The sequence below is a fragment of the Anastrepha obliqua genome, chromosome 2 (assembly GCF_027943255.1).
Source record: "Anastrepha obliqua isolate idAnaObli1 chromosome 2, idAnaObli1_1.0, whole genome shotgun sequence".
In the NCBI taxonomy this organism is placed as follows: domain Eukaryota; kingdom Metazoa; phylum Arthropoda; class Insecta; order Diptera; family Tephritidae; genus Anastrepha; species Anastrepha obliqua.
The window spans coordinates 43,091,361-43,109,626 of record NC_072893.1 but is presented as its reverse complement, the minus strand read 5'-3'; the positions used below and the strand labels follow the sequence as shown (position 1 = coordinate 43,109,626).

Genomic DNA, 18,266 nt, shown 5'->3' with positions numbered 1-18,266 from the left:
GGCGTGTAGGATTAAAAAAAAAAGACTAAAGTTATCATTTCAAACCGATAATCTATATAAAGATTATTAAAATGCGCAACTAATTAACTAACAAGATAAAAAAAAATGCATTTTTTAATGCTATTTAACACCTTTTTTGAAAAAAATAGCGAAAAAAGCACTTTTTTTCAATAATTAATTGTGTGTTGTTTTTTCATATTTTTATACAAGGGTAGTCTAATATATGCGGGAAAGCCTCTGAATAAGACTATATTTTTCTTTTGTGTTTCAAGTGAAAACTACGGCAGCAATCTTACACGCCGTTTTACTAGCGCGCAACGAGAAGCTGTGCGAGATCCCTCATATGTCCACCATTTTGTTTTTTTATTTATGTTAAAAATTGTTTATTACTCTTCAATCATTCTTTGAAATAAATGCAAAAGATTATTTCTGTGTGTCACTTTTTTCGCCTCGAAAAAAAAAATGAAAAAAAATACCTTTTTTTGAAGCCACTGATAAGAGGCCCCCCTAATGCTAAGTTTTCAGTGCGAGATAAACTCTGTTTGTGCCAGTTGAATAATTGGCCTTAAAATTTTCATACCATTTTTTCACACCATGAATTATTTACCACTTTTCCGTTCATTAGCAATTCTTACTTTACAGACTATCGTGAATACCGTTATCAGTTGTCGTGCATACAGTTTGAGCATACGATACGATATGTGCGCTATGGCAGACCTGAGCGATTGATTATTGAAGTACTTAATGCGTAGGCAAGACTTGAAGTGTTGAACAAATTTTGAGTTTTTAATAGAATATTTTGTTTTTGGATTTTAGCCTAACAGTAATTTAGTACTTATTAAATTCTTCTTTGTTAGATTCACATGTCATTTTCGCATTTTTCATACTCAATAGCAACTATAACATTCATATAAATATAACTAAATTCTGTTCGCTCTCATTTCCTACGCTAGCAACTAGAGTAAATTTGAAGTTTTTTGTTTAAATATGTATTTAGCTACATAAATATTACAGCCATATACATATCTGCATACGTATGTATGTGTATAGGTTTACATACGAGTATGTATTCATAAAGGCAAAAGTGTTTCCCTATTTTTGTGATGCGCCGCAAAGGTCACTTCTTTCTCATACACAACTACTTAAATGGTATACATACATACGTGCGTATATTCTAAATGATACAAAAGTCTAAGAAATTGTTTACGAAGAACATACAAAATTATAAGCAAACAAAAAATAGTTTGAAAATAAAAGCGCTCAATACAAAATTGTATCAAAGTCATGTTGGGCGACGTAGCGCACAATGGCGACTCGCTACTCGATTCACCACCACTAACACTTTCTGCTAAAAGCGCAAGGCCATACTAACTTAGCGATAGCGCCTGCGCGTTCGCTTGTTGTTGCTGTTTGGCCTTGGCGTCGAGATGCCGTTGAATGGGTGGAATGACGAAAAGTATAATACCGCTGATAGCGATCGTGATGCCAGCCATGAAGAAAGCGGGACCATACGAATTGGTGACATCATACAGCCAGCCTACGATGCAAAGAGATGAAGAAAATGACTTTTAATGAAGTAATTTTTATTTTTTTTAATAAAATAAATTGCTTACCGCCAATTGGAGGTCCAATAAATGAAGCGATGCCTTGGAAGAGTAGCAAAAGACCAAAAGCATTTGTTAATTTCTCTAAGCCAAGCAGGTCGACCAGTATCACTGAAGTCAAGCCGACATAGGCGCCGATGGTGAATCCGAAGGCTGCGCAATAAGCGCCGAGCGTGTAGAAAGTTGTACAGAACGGCGCCATGGCGGTAGCTAAATTGAAAAAAAGAAAAGTTAAACAGTAATTTTTGTTTTTAAGCAGCTATGTATTTGACGATTTATACTAACCAATGCCGCACAGAGTCAAACAGACATTGTACACCCACAATCGATTTACCCATGGTTTGTCGGACACGTAGCCCAGCACTATTCTGCCAATTGTATTGGCCACACCTATAATGGCAATCAGGTAGCTGGACTCCTTACTGCCGAGATTTAGTGTTTCAGCTTGTGAGACTATGTAAATGTATGGCACGTTGAAACCGATGCTGGTGAAGAAGTTCGAGAGCGCAAACACAATGAAGACCACATCTTTTAGCAGCGAGAAGTTCATCATTTCGACAAAGGTGTCGTGGGTCTCCTTGGAGCAGGTCACACAGCCACAACATCTTATTACTTCCTAGAAGAGTGAAATTCGTGAGTAAGAGTAAATTTGTCTGACAAGTAAAAATTGTGTGTGCTAAAAAGTGAAAGAGAGCATTAGTTGCTTATTTTTTTCAAAAAATTATACCTTTCGGGGCTGTTTTTTTATGAATGTTAATAAGGCTAAAATCTTTATTTGGAGTACGAATTATACGGTTTTTGCGTTAGAGTTTTTGAAAGTCAAAATGTTTTATGACTTTACAGTATTATTAAAATTTCCACTTTTTGAGACATCATGGTAAATCAATTTTTATGATTATAATATAATATTTACTTATCATATTTCTTTTTTCAATAGAATTTTTTTTTTCGTATGAACGAATGAATGCATTGACACAGTTTTTATTTCAAATATGTATTATATGGGTTTTGAACTGAGTAATGGGGATGCTTACAGTTTTAAGGCGACTCCGGATGGCGAATGGTTTTTTATGAGGAACTTTTGGATGGCAAAAATATGCTCAGAGGTTTGCCAATGCCTGCTGAGGGGCGACTGCTATGAGAAAAAACTGGGCATTCCAGAAGGGTAGTACCGCACCAACCCATTCGGCCGCCTTGCCGTCTAAACTATTTGCAGAATAAACTAACTAATAACCCATATTTTATAAGGTGGAAAAATACATGCAATTTAGAGCAATTTTTTTTATATTTTATATAATAATGAGTGGGCTTTTAAAGAAATTGTTTTTCATATAATTTTTTTACAGCGCAATATGCTTAGAGGTTTTATTATCAAACTCTAAAATTTTGGAGACTTTATTGGAGACTAAGTTTTCTAATCTCATTTGATATAAATGTAAAAAGAACAAGTATTGTGCGGTCTATTCGCATATTTTATTTATTACAGAATTCTCCACTTTTGTATACTTTATAGATACCTGGTTTTTTAATCCCATTACATTGCCATTTAGAAAACTTTTTTATTATATTTTATATTATAATTATCTGGGCTTTTAAAAAACCTTGCTCCATATACTTTTTTACAGCACAAAATGTGTAGATGATTTATAATGAAACTCTCCACTTTTGGAGACTTTATTGGAGACCTGGTTTTCTAATCTCATATGAAGTAACTTAAAAAAAACAAGTCCACTTTTGGATACTTTTTGGATACCTAGTTTTTAATCCCATTACATTGCCATTTAAGCATTTTTTATTATAAAATATATATGATTATATAAATATATATAATTATGTGGGCTCTTAAATAAACCATGCTTCATATAATTTTTTTACAGCGCAATATGCTTAGAGGTTTTATTATGAAATTCTACAGTTTTGGAGACTTTATTTGAGACTTAGTTCTCTAATGTCAATTGAAATAACTTTGAAAGGGTCGAGTAATATGCGATCTATTCGTATATTTTGTTATTATAGAATTCTCCACTTTTGGATACTTTATAGATACCTGGTTTTTTAATCCCATTACATTGCCATTTAGAGCACTTTTTTATTATATATGGTATTATAATTGTGTGCGCTTTTAAAAAACGTTGCTCCATATACTTTTTTTACACCACGAAATGTGTAGAAGCTTTATAATGAACCTCTCCACTTTTGGAGACTTCATTGGAGACCTAGTTTTCTAATCTAATTTGAAATAACTTAAAAAAGAACAAGTCAGGAGCTTTCCACTTTTGGATTTTTGGAGATATAGCTTTTTAATCCTATTACAATGCCATCGAAGCATTTTTATTATAAAATATTTATGATTATATGGATATATGTATATAATTGTGTGGGCTTTTATATAAACCATGCTTCATACAACCTTTTTATAGCGCAACTAGAGGTTTTATAATGAAACTCTCCACTTTTGGATACTTTATTAGAGACCTTGTTTTCTAATTTAGATTAAAATAGCTTTAAAATACATGTACTCTGCAATTGATTCACATATTATTATTTATTATCAAACTCTCCAATTTTAGATACATTTAGGACACGTAGTTTTTAATCCCATTTGAAATTCGCATACTTGCACAATACTAGAACTCTATCTCTTTTTATAGACCAAAATATTTCCAGAAATGTGTAAATGCAATAATCTTGTTGTAGATTTTATTATATTAAAATTTATGTAGAGTTAAAATCTACTAGATTAACATTCGCGGACTTTGGGTGAAGTGAAGAGGTTATCAATGAACCAAATGCCTGTTTGAAGCCAACAAGAAATCTACTTAGTGTATGGGCCTATACAAATCTGAGAAGCACTGGATGACGTAAATCGGGATAGAAGAAAACTTTCTTGAAAAATGAAATGTTTTCTTTTTGGCCAGACAGTGTCCTACTTGCATCAATTTTCCGGAAGTTATAAACCCACCGTATTTCGATATAAACACATAAATAAATAAATGCAAGCAAAACAGTCTTACTGAAACATTTCTAATACCAGCCGAATAGAACTTAATTAAATTATTTTATTAATATATGCAGAGTATTGGGAACTCTCACTCGCTTGAATTTACCTTAACTAATCAAATGAAGCAGACTGGAATATGTAATTTATACATGAATACATACAAACATTCGTGTAATATACAGGAATGTGAACTTTAGTACCTTCCAAAAATATCCAAATACGATTTTAAGGCACTACGAACAAAAGTGTGGTGCCTCAATTTGGCATTAAGAGTTAATTTAAAAACAAAATGCAAATCTCTGGAAACATTCAATGAACAAAGAAGAATGGCAGTTTGGCAATTACATTACCCGAAATTTATCACATAGTAGCGGCATAGACGGCAATGTGCACGGTAGTGAGCAGTCAAAATAGTGAAGGACACGGGCGCTGAGATATTTTACAACCCAGATAAAAAATAAAAAAAAAGAAATAAAAAGTGAGCGTTTAAAGGATTTTGAGTTATTCTGAGGAACATAAGAAGGGCTTACAAAATGATTCCCGAATTCTATGCGGATACTGAGGTCTTCATTACGGGCGGCTCGGGTGAGTAGAAATGAGAAATGTGCGGTGGATTAATGCACTGAGCTCCTGAAGGAATAACTCAAAAATTGTTATAAATTTTTTTTTATTCGCCAAAAAGGCGCTGTCGGCAAGGCACTAATTGAGAAGCTCTTACGCTCGTGTGATGTGCGTAAAGTCTATGTGTTGCTGCGCACAAAGAAAAATGCCAGTGTTGAACAACGTTTGGAGAAATTAAAACAAGCAAAGGTTTGAAATATATCAAAAATAAAATAAAAGTAAAAAATATATATACTAAATAAATGCACTCTATCACCAGTTGTTCAAAGTGTTGCGCGCCTCAAAGCCCCACATGTTTGAACGACTGGTACCCATTCCAGGCGATGCAGTATTACCCAATTTAGGTATTTCGCCAGAGCACATTGCTCTTATGGCGAATGTTTCGATAGTTTTTCATTGTGCCGCAACTGTGCGTTTTGACGAACCGCTGCGTGTGGCTTTGAAGCTAAATGTCGGCGCCACCTATGAGGCATTGATATTCGCTGAGAAACTGAAAAATCTTAAGATTTTCTTGCATGTATCAACTTTCTATAGCAACCCATATTTGAAGCGGGTGGAGCCGAAGGTAGATGGAATTTTAATGGCTCTTATAAAATTAAAGGTAATCCCAACAAACTTTTCAGGTTTATGAATCACCGCTAGATTGGAGAATGTGCTTGGAAATGTTGAAGGATGATGGCAAACGAGATACGTTGGATGTTTTGACAAGAAAGTAAGTCATGAAAGTAAAGAGGGTCAAGGCTATATTTTATGTTTCTCTTTTTAATGAACAATTGGGATGATTGGAGTGATAAAAAAGAAAATGAAAAAATTAAAGGAATCAAAGGAGTCGTTTTTTACATTTTTTTGGGAAAATTATAAAGATTTCAGCCTTTTTTTAAACAAAATTTATTTCAGTTTCGAGAACTTCTGATCTTGAAAATTACAAAATTAATCATTTTAACGTTTTTCGGTAGAATTCCAAAAAGAAAATATTTTAGGCAAAGCAAAGTTCATTTCAAAACCAATATCTATAATTTGTTGCTTCCAAATAATAAAATTAATGCTTCTTACAACAAAAAAAAGGAAATAAAGAGAAAACACACAATGACAGCTCAAAATCATTATGTTGTATACGAAGTTTCAGATCTAAAACGTTTAGTTATGACGGCGTTTCCTAGGCATAGCGTCTGCACATTACTATGACAGCACAACAACCAAAAGTATATAATTGACAACAAAATTTATACATTTCAATATGACAGGACATTTGCTTTTAAAAAAAGTTTTAAAATTTTTTCAATTAAAACAAAAAACTAAAATAAAAATAATTTAATATAATATTCAACCTTCTTTTAGGAAAAGTAAATAATTTATAATTTTTTTTTTAATTTTTTTTTTTAATTTTCAAATAATATTAAAAATTTATAATTGTTTTTTAAATATGTTGATAAAAAAGGTGTCACAAACGGTTTGGAAATTTGTAATTAATTTTTTTTCGAAAGCCGAATTTCGATTTTTTCCGACATTCAAAACATGTTGAGCATAATTCAATTATTAAAAGTTTGCTCACTAGTGACCTTCGATTTTTCACACTCCTTTGCAAAAGGTTGTATTTAAGAAGCTGAATAAAGTGAAACAAATTAAATCCTTTTTGGTAAAAATGGTAGCAAAAAAGTATTTTCTTACTTAAATGGTACATACATATTTATGCCTAAAGTACATACATATTTATGCCAAAATATCTCAACTGTCTTCTAATTATATTTTAGATTAATCATTGGCTTTCCGAACACGTACACATTTACAAAGAACCTTGCTGAGAGTGTGGTCAATGACTTTCGGAATCGAATACCGGTTGGTATATATCGACCATCCATAGGTAAGAAATTATCATACTAAGAAATTATAAAAACCCTTGGAGACATATATATATGCATGCATAAAAACATAAATTCATAGCTACAGACACATACAAGGCGGCGAAAAATTAAACACCCTATCGAAAGATTTATAATTTTTGCTAATGGCGTCGTACCTCATACATATTTGGCATTTGTGAACTAGACAACAAAATTTTGTTTTTACAAATTTATTATTATTTATTATTTACTTTATTCAAAGTTACTTTAAAAGTTATTGGATGATTCATTTTGCGCCACCTTGCATATATGTATGTATGTGCAGTGTTCATTCGGTACCACCTAAGTATCGCTGCTTTTACTTGTTTCTGGTATCGGAACAAAGTATCGAGTACTGAAAAAATTTCGGTAAAAAGCGTCGCGTATATTCGAGTAACGAGTAAAAAATATAAAATATAAAAATCAGAACTGTTTTCTAATTTTTATCACTAAACACAAAACAAATGTACAAAAATTACTATTCTTATTGTTAGTGTAACATAAAAAAAAATCATATTCACTAAATAATGCGCAACACTGCAATTTTTCTAAATATTTGCCTGACAGTTGGTTTCAAAGAAGAGGCAGTATATTTCACACATTTATTGTATATTATATTTTGCGCGTTGCTTGTTTATTGAAGCAAACCTTTTTGAAGGCTTTCTAAACGGAGAATATTTGAGGTATTGGAACATTTTAGCTTTTCAAAATCAATTACCAATAAAAGTTACAAGAAAAGAAAACCAAATTTCTGTGGCCTGCTTATGATGAACGATAGTTGTAGCGTTGGTATATAGCAAAGATTGCAGAGTTGTGTCGATTTCTAGCATCAAATTCCAAAAATACATCGAGTAAAAAGCATCGTGCTTCGGGAAATAAGTATCGAGTACTTATAGTCCAGTCAAAAGAGACAAAAAAATAGCCAACTAAGTAATTTTAGGAGTATCCGAGTTTATGGTTTTATTATGTAAAACCCATCACTGTGAACTTAAATTTGAGTTTTCGGGATCGGGGGTTGTGTCCCGCGGCCGCCATCTTGGAAATAAGGTTGCAACTGGTTTTTGCGATTATCTCGTGAATTTCGAAAGTTACGAAAATTTTGTTTAATACTTTTTTGTAGATAATAATATTATCTACAACTTTCATACAAAACTTTTTATTGTAAAATAATTAATAAAAAAGTTATAAACGAAATTACGCGAAAAATTAAGGGATGAATTGTTTTAAAGCGTAATAACTTTTTTTTTATTGATTTTATGGAAAATATACATCAGAGCTTTTTTATAGAGCATTCTTTTGTGAACATTTTTGTCTATAAGTTTTTTCCACTATCTTTATTTACACAGGCCGACAAACCTCTGAGTGTATTTCTGCCATGAAAAAGCTCCTCAAAACAATATATGCCGTTCGGAGTCGGCTTGAAACTGTAGGTCCCTCCATTTGTGGAACAACATCAAGACGCACACCACAAATAGGAGGAGGAGCTCGGCCAAACACCTAACAGAAGTGTACGCGCCAATAATTTTTATTTTTTTTTTATTAGTTGCAAGTACACTACTTGATGTAGTGACAGTCGAGTTGCACTAAAAACCTCTACTAACCCACGCTGCTGTTCGAAATTAGTCGGTGAATATAAGATAAAACTGAACAGTGTTGCGAAACACAATAAAGTTTGTCTTATTTACTAAACTGGCTAATGAAGGCTCTGCAAGCATACTATCCGTTCCGGGATCCTGCAGAGTAGCCAAGCGCAATTATCGACCTTTCTCTTAAATCTTAGTAGGAAGGATCTGAGAGTATTAGTGGGCGTAATGACAGGGTACAATGCTTGTGGTCAACATATGGCTACCATGGGAATCATTGGCGAGCTAATATGCTTATGCTGTTGTGTGAATGAGGACACTGCAGAGCATTTTCTCTTTAGCTGTCTGGTGTTTTCTAGACTCAGACTTATGCTGTTGGGTTGCGATGTACGGAGTATGCAAAAAGTTCACACTCTTCCTTTTTCGGATCTCTTAAGATTCATCAATGCCTAAGATAATGTCAAAAGATTTGCGGAAGAGTGGCTTCAAACCAATTTTTCCTTCTTATCATTCATTTGAATCTATCCTGTCTCTCTATTCTTTCCACTGTAATCTATCCGCGTGACTGAGTGCTTAGACTTGCCCAATCCCTCAAAAATCGAATATAATCTAACTTAACAGATATCGAGTAATCACTTTAGGGATCTTGAAACTGAGCTTATTGCTTTGTTACTTGGCAGTTTCGCGTGTACTTTTTTTTTTTAATCCAAAAAAGCGCCTAAGCGCCAAGTAAGGAAGCGCGGCTGTGGCAATTTGAGCGGCAGTTGGCAAAATAACATTCAGCTGCTTCACGATTTGATGGTAAGGCGCACAGTTTAAGTTTAGAATATCAAAAAGTGAGGGGCAAAAATAAGTAAGTAACTTTTTTAGTCAAAATTATGTGGGATAGAGTAGAAAATATGCATTTCGAGGTGAATTGTTTTACAATTAATAGCGATTATTTAACTTCTAGCTAAGTAACTTACCCCACAGCGCTTTTTATTAGTTGATTAATAATTTTTGCTTTCTCGTTATATTTTGGCATTGTTTAGATTTTAGTTTTAAATTGTTCTTGTATGTATTGAAATCGATATAAATCAGCCGGTGCTAAAGAGCATTACTAAAGTAACAAAATTAAGTCCAAAAGGTCGTTCACAGCAAAATATATTTACCGAACAGCCAACTAACAAACCGCCAAAGTAACAAAATTGGAAAGAGTACCCCTTGTGGGGGCATGAGTAATGAGGCATTGAACTGAAATGAATACAGAGTTGATGAAAAAATCCAATAAAAGCAAATACTAATTTGCATATTTTGTATTTGTTGCAATGACACTCAAAGAAAAACATTTTAATTGGCTATTTGAAATATTTTTTTTTTATTTTATTTTATGTTTTTATTGAAATGTTAAAAATTCCGAAATACATTTGAGTCCTGGTCACCTAGTAACAACTATCAAAGAATATTTTTCTGTTAATTAGAATGCAACAGTATTTACAGGAAATACATAAATACGAGTATACTGGGAGACAGTTGACATTTGTTGGCCACCCGTTCAAATTTATGGAACAAAATCATCAGGTTTCTTACTTTTAAGCCTCCGGCATTGCTCATCTGAGTTGGCAAGTCCAATTGGGTGGATTGTGGTTTATTGAAGTTCATTTAAACACTCCATTTTTCAGTTTTTCTACCATATTCCTGTACGCGTATAAATTAGGAGGTCAAGTTCAACATACCTACAATTGCCCGGGCAAGATGCAAATTTAGACCACACAGTTTCAAATTGGCTTTGTATATTTTTAATGATTATGTTAATGGTTATGTTGGAATTTTCCCAAAATGTTGCAAAGGTGCATCTTTTTCTTATGCGATTTCTCACTTTTTTTGTACTTTAGACTCCGAAATAAATTCACTGAACTTGTGGAAGAAATACTTCTGGTTTAGAGCTCCAATAGATGCCGCCGAATGGAATTTTTTTTGAAGTTGTCATTTGTTGTCATGTCTCGATCCCAGCGCCTTTTAGTACGTACATTGTTTACAAAACTTCTTTCACTCCTATAAGTAATGCATCCCACCCAAGTTCCACCCGGTCATCGGCATCCCCTTGACAGTTGTTAAGGGGAGTTGCAAAACTTATTTCTTTGGAAAGTGGGATGGATATCCATGTCTTCGTGTGCTATTTCGATAACCCTTTGGCCCCAGTACAATATACGAAGGACTCAGAAAGTCTTGGGGACTCATCGCCATTTAATTTCCAAATTCGTAGTTATATTAACCAGTCATTAGACAATCGGCACACACGCAGAAAAGCTGGGTTTACCGTCTAATCCCCATTGTAGAAGCTCTGGGGACCTTTCAGAGAAGGCGACTGTAGAGCATTTTCTCTGCAAATGTCCGGGCTTGGCAGCTAGGCAATTAAGGTCACTGGGTGTTCCTTTCTTCGACAGCTTGGAGCAGTGCGCTAACCTAAATGCCATCAATCTTCTCCACTCCAACAACAGCTCTGGTTGGCTGTATATATCTGTCTGTTGGAGGTCTCATAATGGTATCAAAACAGCGCTTTAGTGCTACCATTTCACCTACCTACTTACCTAAGTAACGCATATCCTGGACTTATCAGAATGCTCAAGTTAATGAAATTAGTGACGTATTTGAGCTGCAGCGCAGAGTTTTTATGAAGTGCAAATTTATATGACCTATCAAACTATGTTAAAAAATACTGGAATTGGTATGCATTAATGCCGTAAATTTTCCAATTTTTGCAGTTCTTCATGCCCTCTCCGATCCCATACCTGGCTATCCGCCCACCATGATGGGTGCTATGGGCCTTTTTGTGCTTGTTGGCGCTGGCATTCTTAAAACAGTTTTCATGTCTAAAAAATTACGTTTCGACATCACACCACAAGATGCTGCCATTAAAGCAATGATGTACTACGCCTACTCCGCTGGCAGTGAATATAATAAGAATAAGTAAAACATCACATCATACCACGACTGTAACTTAAAAGAGGAAGCATTCTCAAAACCCTATTTCTTTCAGAACTATTGAAGAAGCACCTGTCTATATGTCCTCTTCATCACAACATTCATTTCATACTTTCTACCAAATGTGCCAGGTCATGGAAAATGGTCTATGGTATAAGGCGGCTTTTGAAAAGAACTTTTTACTGCCCAGCTGCCATTACACAGACAGTCGTTTTGTATACAAATTTGTGGTAAGTCTCTAATGTAATGTACATTGGTATGTATGTGTAGAATGACTTTGAAGATGCGCTTAAATGTTGCTTTTTATGTATTTCCTGCAGGTATTTACCAAACAGATACTGCCTGCGATATTAGCGGATGGTCTAATGAGGCTCTTTGGCCGTAAACCCATTCTTATGGGTATTGTACGTAAAGCCTACATCTCATTGGAGGTTATGCAGCCCTTTCTCTTCAATACTTACGACAGTCCCGGCATGACGAATTTGGAAGAATATGCGAAGGCTGCAAAAGGGTAAGAATTATGATATTGGGAAATCTTAAGAAAAAAAATGATTTTTGACAAATGTATTTTTTACAAACACAAATTCTTTACAGCACCGATTTCGACATAATGACAGATATCTGCAGTGCCAGATCCGATGAGGGACTGATTAATATTTGCACTACAATGATTTTTTCTATTCGTGAATATTTGCTAAAAGAAGATCCGAAGACAATTCCAATCGCACAGAAGCGGTTGACAATGTAGGTGGCCCTATTAAACCTCAATTTGTATTTCGATACAAACAAGGTGGCGCAAAATTAATCAACCAATTTTTTTTAAAACGTTTTTTACTAAAAAGTAAATGATTTTGAGTGTTGATAATTTGTATTTAGAACTTTACGCACTCCAGTGCTTAACTGTTTGTAGAAATTATCAGATCTTCCGATTGGGTGATTAAGTTTGTGCCACCATGTATCTACATACACTCGTATGCATTTCTTTTACATCTATTTTTTAAATTTTAGCAAGCGTTGGGTCTATAACATTTTCCGTGCGATTATCGCTTATTTCATACTGCGTTGGTTCTATGGATTTTTGGTGAACTATATCGAAGGAGCAGGAGCCAATTGACTGGTTATTCTTATTTAGTTAAGTAACCTAAACTTTTCTCAACATACTTTTTAAGATTTGTTTTACCTTGAAAGACTTTTGAAATTTGTTACCTCTTTAAGAACTACTAAATACATATACAATTTCCGGGTTTTAACTTGCTTTTCTATCTCTTGAAACGTAAGATGCAATTGGTAAATCTTGAAAGAAGAATGGACCAGCTTAAAAGGGGAAAAAAGTTCGCAGTAGACTCCTGAGTCTGAAATAGTTTTGCGAGACAATTTCGAAAATCAAAGTAGGGCTCGCCTTTTAGCATTTTTCGTCATATCTTCGGTATTACATATAGTAGGATCTTAGCGAATAATACAATATATCGATGTTTTTGCCACGAGGAGACAATATTTTGTTTCTATGCTTATTAGTCTCAAGTACGCCATTCCAGTGTACCACCCTAGTGACAGTTACTAAAATCTCAAAATTTCTATTAAAAATTAACTTCCCATCATTTAACTTTTATTTTTATAAATTCATGTTTTAGAAGCTGAGAAGAGATCGCAGTAAGTATGAAGATATGATGAAAAATCCAATAGGCCGACCACTGCATTCGAAAAAAAATTTGTTTTGTATACTTATGCAGGAATATTTGAAAAACTTCTTTAGCGAAAGTTGAATGACTTTTCGTGAGATTTAATTAACTGGTACTATAGTGGCACATAAGAGTGGTAGGAACTGAGATCTGGTGGGTAAGCACTAAAATAAGGAGCCTGAGGCCAATGAACTTTAAAATAAAGAAAATTTCTTCACAAGGCACAAACCTCGACATATTACGCTTTTAGATCCGACTGTAAATGTTAAAGATATAAGGAAAAAGGGGTCACCTACGAAGCCAAGGCCATGTAAATGTTGAAGATATAAAGAAAAAGGGGTCACCTACGAAGTCAAGGCCAAAGCTAAAATTATTTTTCGAAATTACCTTGCAAAAATAGTTCTGACTCTTTGTTCTCGGTGCAGTTTAGTACACATTTAAGAAATCACAATTTTTTTGCAGCATAAAGCCAAACTGGCTGAGTACTACCAGAATGTATGTATTGGGATTTAGTGGAAGAAGCCGTACTAGTTCGAGAGGGACTAGAATTGTACTAATTACTAAATGACTTATCAGACATATTATTACTTCAAAGACAAACTATAAGATAACAAAGAATTTAATGGTATTGATCAATACAATTTAAATTTAAATTTTGTGAAACTTGTGCCAAGTCACTGAGAAAGTCTCCAAAAGCGATTTTTTAATTTAAAAAAGAGCCAATGCTCAAGATTATTCGAGAGATCATCTAAAAGTAATTTTCTAAAAGGTGAAATCTCCAAATATTCTAGAAGTGTAAAAGTACAAATGTGCGATATTATCATATAATATTTAATGAAGACTATCAGAAAAGTGATATAGGAACATTCGCACAATGTACACATGGCAATGCTTCTACATTTCAATTTTTATATTTCTTTCATGTTCCTAATCTAAAAGTTTAGTCGTTTAGTTTAAAAGTTTTCAATGGAAGAACCAAAAATGATGTGAACTTCGTATCTGAGATATGAGTGAGATTAAATAAAATATCTATGACTTATGCATACATAAAAACAAAAAGTCTCCAAAAGTGGAGAGTTTAAGAAAAAGTCTCCGCATTGAAAATATTAATAAAAAATATTATACTAGATAAAAAAAGATAAGTCTATAAAATTTATAAGTTTACGAAAAAGTCTCCACATTGAGAATATCAATAAGAAATATTATTTTAGTCATAAAAAAAGGAAAAAAACAAAATATGCGAAAATCTCACGAAAAATTAAAACTCTACTGAAGAAATTGAATATGAAAAATATGGATCTACCGTTATATGAGTTAAGATGACTGGTGACTACATCGCACTGACAGAGTTTAGTAAACTGCTACAACGACAACATCAACATGGGGTTTACCAACTGTTCTGAGAAATGTGAAAAACGTTGACCTAAAGTGTATTTTGCCAAAGTGGAATCACTAAATATTGAAGAATAAATAACGAATGTGAAATATATCAAAAAAGTCAGCTTTGTATTTGCTTAGAGTAGTGCTCATTTGCTTGTAAAAATAGTATGAACAATTTCAGAATTAACAGGAATAATCAGAAATTCGTTCCCAAATTTTGTCTTAAACTAAGTGAAAGAAATAGTACTGGTAGACTTTATATTCCGTGAGCAACAATCAAAATTCAGTACATAAATAAATAAAAAATAAAATATTTATATATCCACTTGAAATTAATCCTCTAAAAATTAAAATTTTTTACGTCCCATTAGTCTTGGTATAAATCAAAATTGCTTTACTAAAATTTAAAAACCCTAAGTCCCTTCGTTCTTTCTTATGAGCTGCGTCTGAGTATATACGTCGTGGAAGTATTTATTATAGATTGTAGATAAATGACGAAAAAAAAAACGGTATTGTGCGAAAATTTTCTGATCGCCTACAATTGTAGTTGCTACTGTGGCTTAACATAAATGATGATGACGAGCTCTATGTAAGGTCCAACATAAAAAATTAAACTGAATGTACCCTAATATAAAATGAAAAGGATGTAAAAAGTTGCTTCTATTTACCTGACTTTGACTGGCACGTGCACTGGGTCGCACCGAGCCGTAACGCTTAATCATACCACTGCCGGAGAGGTCATTGCGTGATGCCGTGTACTCTGGTATGTTGAGCAGAGAACCCTAAAAAAGTATGTGAAAAAGTTAAGTTAAGTTAAGTTGGTGAAAAACTTTTGCTGCTGGATGCTTTTGCTGCACTTACCTGGTATAGAATGTCCGGCCGATACATGGTGCCACTACCCCAGTTCTCATGTGGCGGCGTCAATTGCTCCAAATGCGGCTGACTACGGTGACGCACCATATCCGTGCTGCTGGTGCTCTGCCCGATGGTCGGCACTGGGGGTTTACCATTAGCGCTATTGTTCACAGCCTGGTTATTCTATACAAAAAAAAAGATGTACGTTTAAGTTACAATAACAAGCACAATTTTATGTTAAGGGATCACAACGTCAAAAAGGAAAGAAAGAGAACAACAATCACTTGGGTAAGAGGAGTAGGTGTTAGCATTTGGTTAAAACAACATTTGCATACCAGACCCTGCGAAGGGTGCAAGCTTGGCTTGTGGGAGAGGTTTGTATGTCACAGCGTGCTTGGATAACGTGCATTGAGAAAAGTGTGTATGTATGTATGTTTGTAAAATGCTAGCGTGCTTGGACACATACATTTGCATATAACAGGATTGTAAGATCGGTTTGATTTATATGGGAATCATCTGACGGTGTTGGGAACGAACTACATTTTACTTGCGCTAACAGCATTGTCAAGTCGAGTGAGAGCATCCGGCAATGCGCCAATGAGGGACGCAGCTGTTGTCGCAACTGCATTTTGATAGGACCGCAGCGGCAAAAATAACGGAAATAGAATAAGATCCAATTAGAATGCATGAATGTTAAAAATTCTAATAAAAAAACAGACAAATTTAACACCCCAATACTAAACAGTTGAAATATTCATTATACTCATTTAAATGCTACCCACTGCTCGAATCTCTTCCCCACTTACATTGTTACTATTGAAGCCATGTCCCACGCTGTTTGACCGACATAGTGGCCCATCTGCGCGTTCTGGCAACTGCAAGTATTGATCTCCACCATCTGCATTCGATTTGAGTGGCTTCAACTCTCCAATCGTTGTATTATTATCAATAATATCGGCTTTCTTCCCCTTAGGCGGCTGTGGCGGTTCCAATGGGCGGAAAAGTGCGCCGAAAATGATGCAATTCAATACTATGCCGCCAATGATGAGCATCGCGCCACGCCAACCAAACGAGCCGATCAGATGTTCGGTGAGTGGTGCAAATACGAATGTACCGAAACCGGAACCACACACTGCAATGCCCGTGGCAAGCGAACGTTTCGCCTCGAACCATGTCGTCACACTCACGATGGCTGGTAGATAGATGAGACCCAGACCGAAGCCGGTGCCGATGCCAATGGTGAATATAAGTGTCAGTACATTCTGGGCGAATATGCTAGAAACGATGCAGATTGCGGAAATAATGGCACCCGCTATGGTAACTGCGCGGCAGCCGTAGCGGTTGACGAAGGATGAGGAGATGGGGCCTGCAATGGAAGAGAAAGTTGACTATTAAAGTTGAAAATAAATAAGTATCATAAATATGTGCGATGGAAAGGAAAAACGTTTCACTGCAATAGTGTCAGTATAAAAATTCGGCAACTGCTCATCAACGTTTCAAACTTCTTAATCAGAATTTAAAGAACGTTGGGTATACAGTTTTAATTTTTAGTCCAACAAAGTTCAAGTTTCAAGTAAATCGAAATTTGCGTGGATTTTTGTCAATGTTTTTTCTTTGCTGTGTTGCCCATTTTCTTCCATGTACAAAAAACAAAAAAAAAACAACAAAAATTGCGAGAAAATGCACAATACCTCTCAGTGAAATTTTGAGCCACTTAAAACTTGTTTTTGGGGTAATTCCTCTTAAAGACACTAGCAGCCATGTTAGCCATTTCATCTTTGCTGGTACTATGACGTCTTCTTTATCGAAATATAGCTACCAGAGTGAAAATTGCAATGAATTGGTTTTTTCAACTGTCTTCAACTCAACTTAAACACAATTTTATTAAATACTCAAAAGAAAATTTTGTTTGCGCAAAATTCAAAAGATATTAATGCAAAGTAACCGGTATATAAAGGGAGATCAGAATGGAGGTACTTTTTCCAATAGGGACAGATCACGCGTGAATACTGTCAAACTAAATATGCAATTGTTTTCGGTATTCATTGACATTTCATGATGGAAAGACTTACGCCTCAGAAAAGTTTACAAATCGTACAACTGTGTCACGAAAATCGACGCTCTGTGAAAAGTGTGCATCGCGTGCTCAGGCCAACTTATGGTGGACAGCGATGAGGTCCATTTTTGACTTAATGTCAATGTCATTAAGCAAAATTGCCATATTTGGACTGAAGAGCATTCCGAAGCCATTCAAGAACATCCATTACATCCATCGAAAACAACCGTTTGGTGCGGCCTACGGGCTGAAGGGATCATCGGCCATATTTCTTCAAAGACGAGGCTGGCGCCGATGTAACAGTGAACTGCGAATGCTATCACGCCATGATAAATGTAATTTTGACGCCGGAAATTGGAGCCCGTGATCTCCGTATATGTTGGTAAAGTCTAAACGCTTTGTGGATAAACCAGCATCGACTGAGGCATTGGAAGCCAACATTAGTAAAGTTATTCACGAGATACCGACCGAAGCGATCCAGCGAGTCATTCAAAATTGTTGTTTACGGCTGAACGAATTACGGCACAGTTGCGGCTAGCCCTTTAAAGCGATTATCTTTAAAACGTAAATGCCATGAATGGTTCTGCACAAAAATAATAATGATTGCCCTATCAAATTGAATTTTCGTTGTTTTATTGCAATT

At 34.8% G+C, this 18,266-nt stretch overlaps 2 protein-coding genes across 5 annotated transcripts in view; one reads left to right on the top strand and one right to left on the bottom strand.

Moving 5' to 3' along the window:
- Window positions 1–571: 571 nt before the first annotated feature.
- Window positions 572–18,266, bottom strand: part of LOC129238524 (riboflavin transporter RibJ) — a 78,098-nt gene continuing 60,403 nt past the window's right edge. For 3 of the 4 annotated variants that reach the window (XM_054873573.1, XM_054873574.1, XM_054873575.1), the window contains 7 exons: window positions 16,374–16,933; window positions 16,034–16,189; window positions 15,574–15,750; window positions 15,381–15,494; window positions 1,890–2,220; window positions 1,614–1,814; window positions 572–1,537 (listed from right to left, as the gene is read on the bottom strand). In XM_054873573.1, coding sequence (XP_054729548.1) covers window positions 1,368–1,537; window positions 1,614–1,814; window positions 1,890–2,220; window positions 15,381–15,494; window positions 15,574–15,750; window positions 16,034–16,189; window positions 16,374–16,933 — 1,709 coding nt within the window. In that variant the 3' untranslated portion in view covers window positions 572–1,367. The remainder of the gene's footprint in view (window positions 1,538–1,613; window positions 1,815–1,889; window positions 2,221–15,380; window positions 15,495–15,573; window positions 15,751–16,033; window positions 16,190–16,373; window positions 16,934–18,266) is intronic. The other variant, XM_054873576.1, reaches the window with a different exon arrangement.
- Window positions 5,118–12,767, top strand: LOC129238525 (fatty acyl-CoA reductase 1). Its single transcript, XM_054873577.1, has 10 exons — window positions 5,118–5,190; window positions 5,288–5,415; window positions 5,486–5,791; window positions 5,850–5,938; window positions 6,978–7,087; window positions 11,434–11,638; window positions 11,709–11,883; window positions 11,974–12,164; window positions 12,248–12,397; window positions 12,662–12,767. The coding sequence occupies exons 1-10, from the start codon at window positions 5,139–5,141 to the stop codon at window positions 12,765–12,767; spliced, it is 1,512 nt and encodes a 503-aa protein (XP_054729552.1). The 5' UTR covers window positions 5,118–5,138.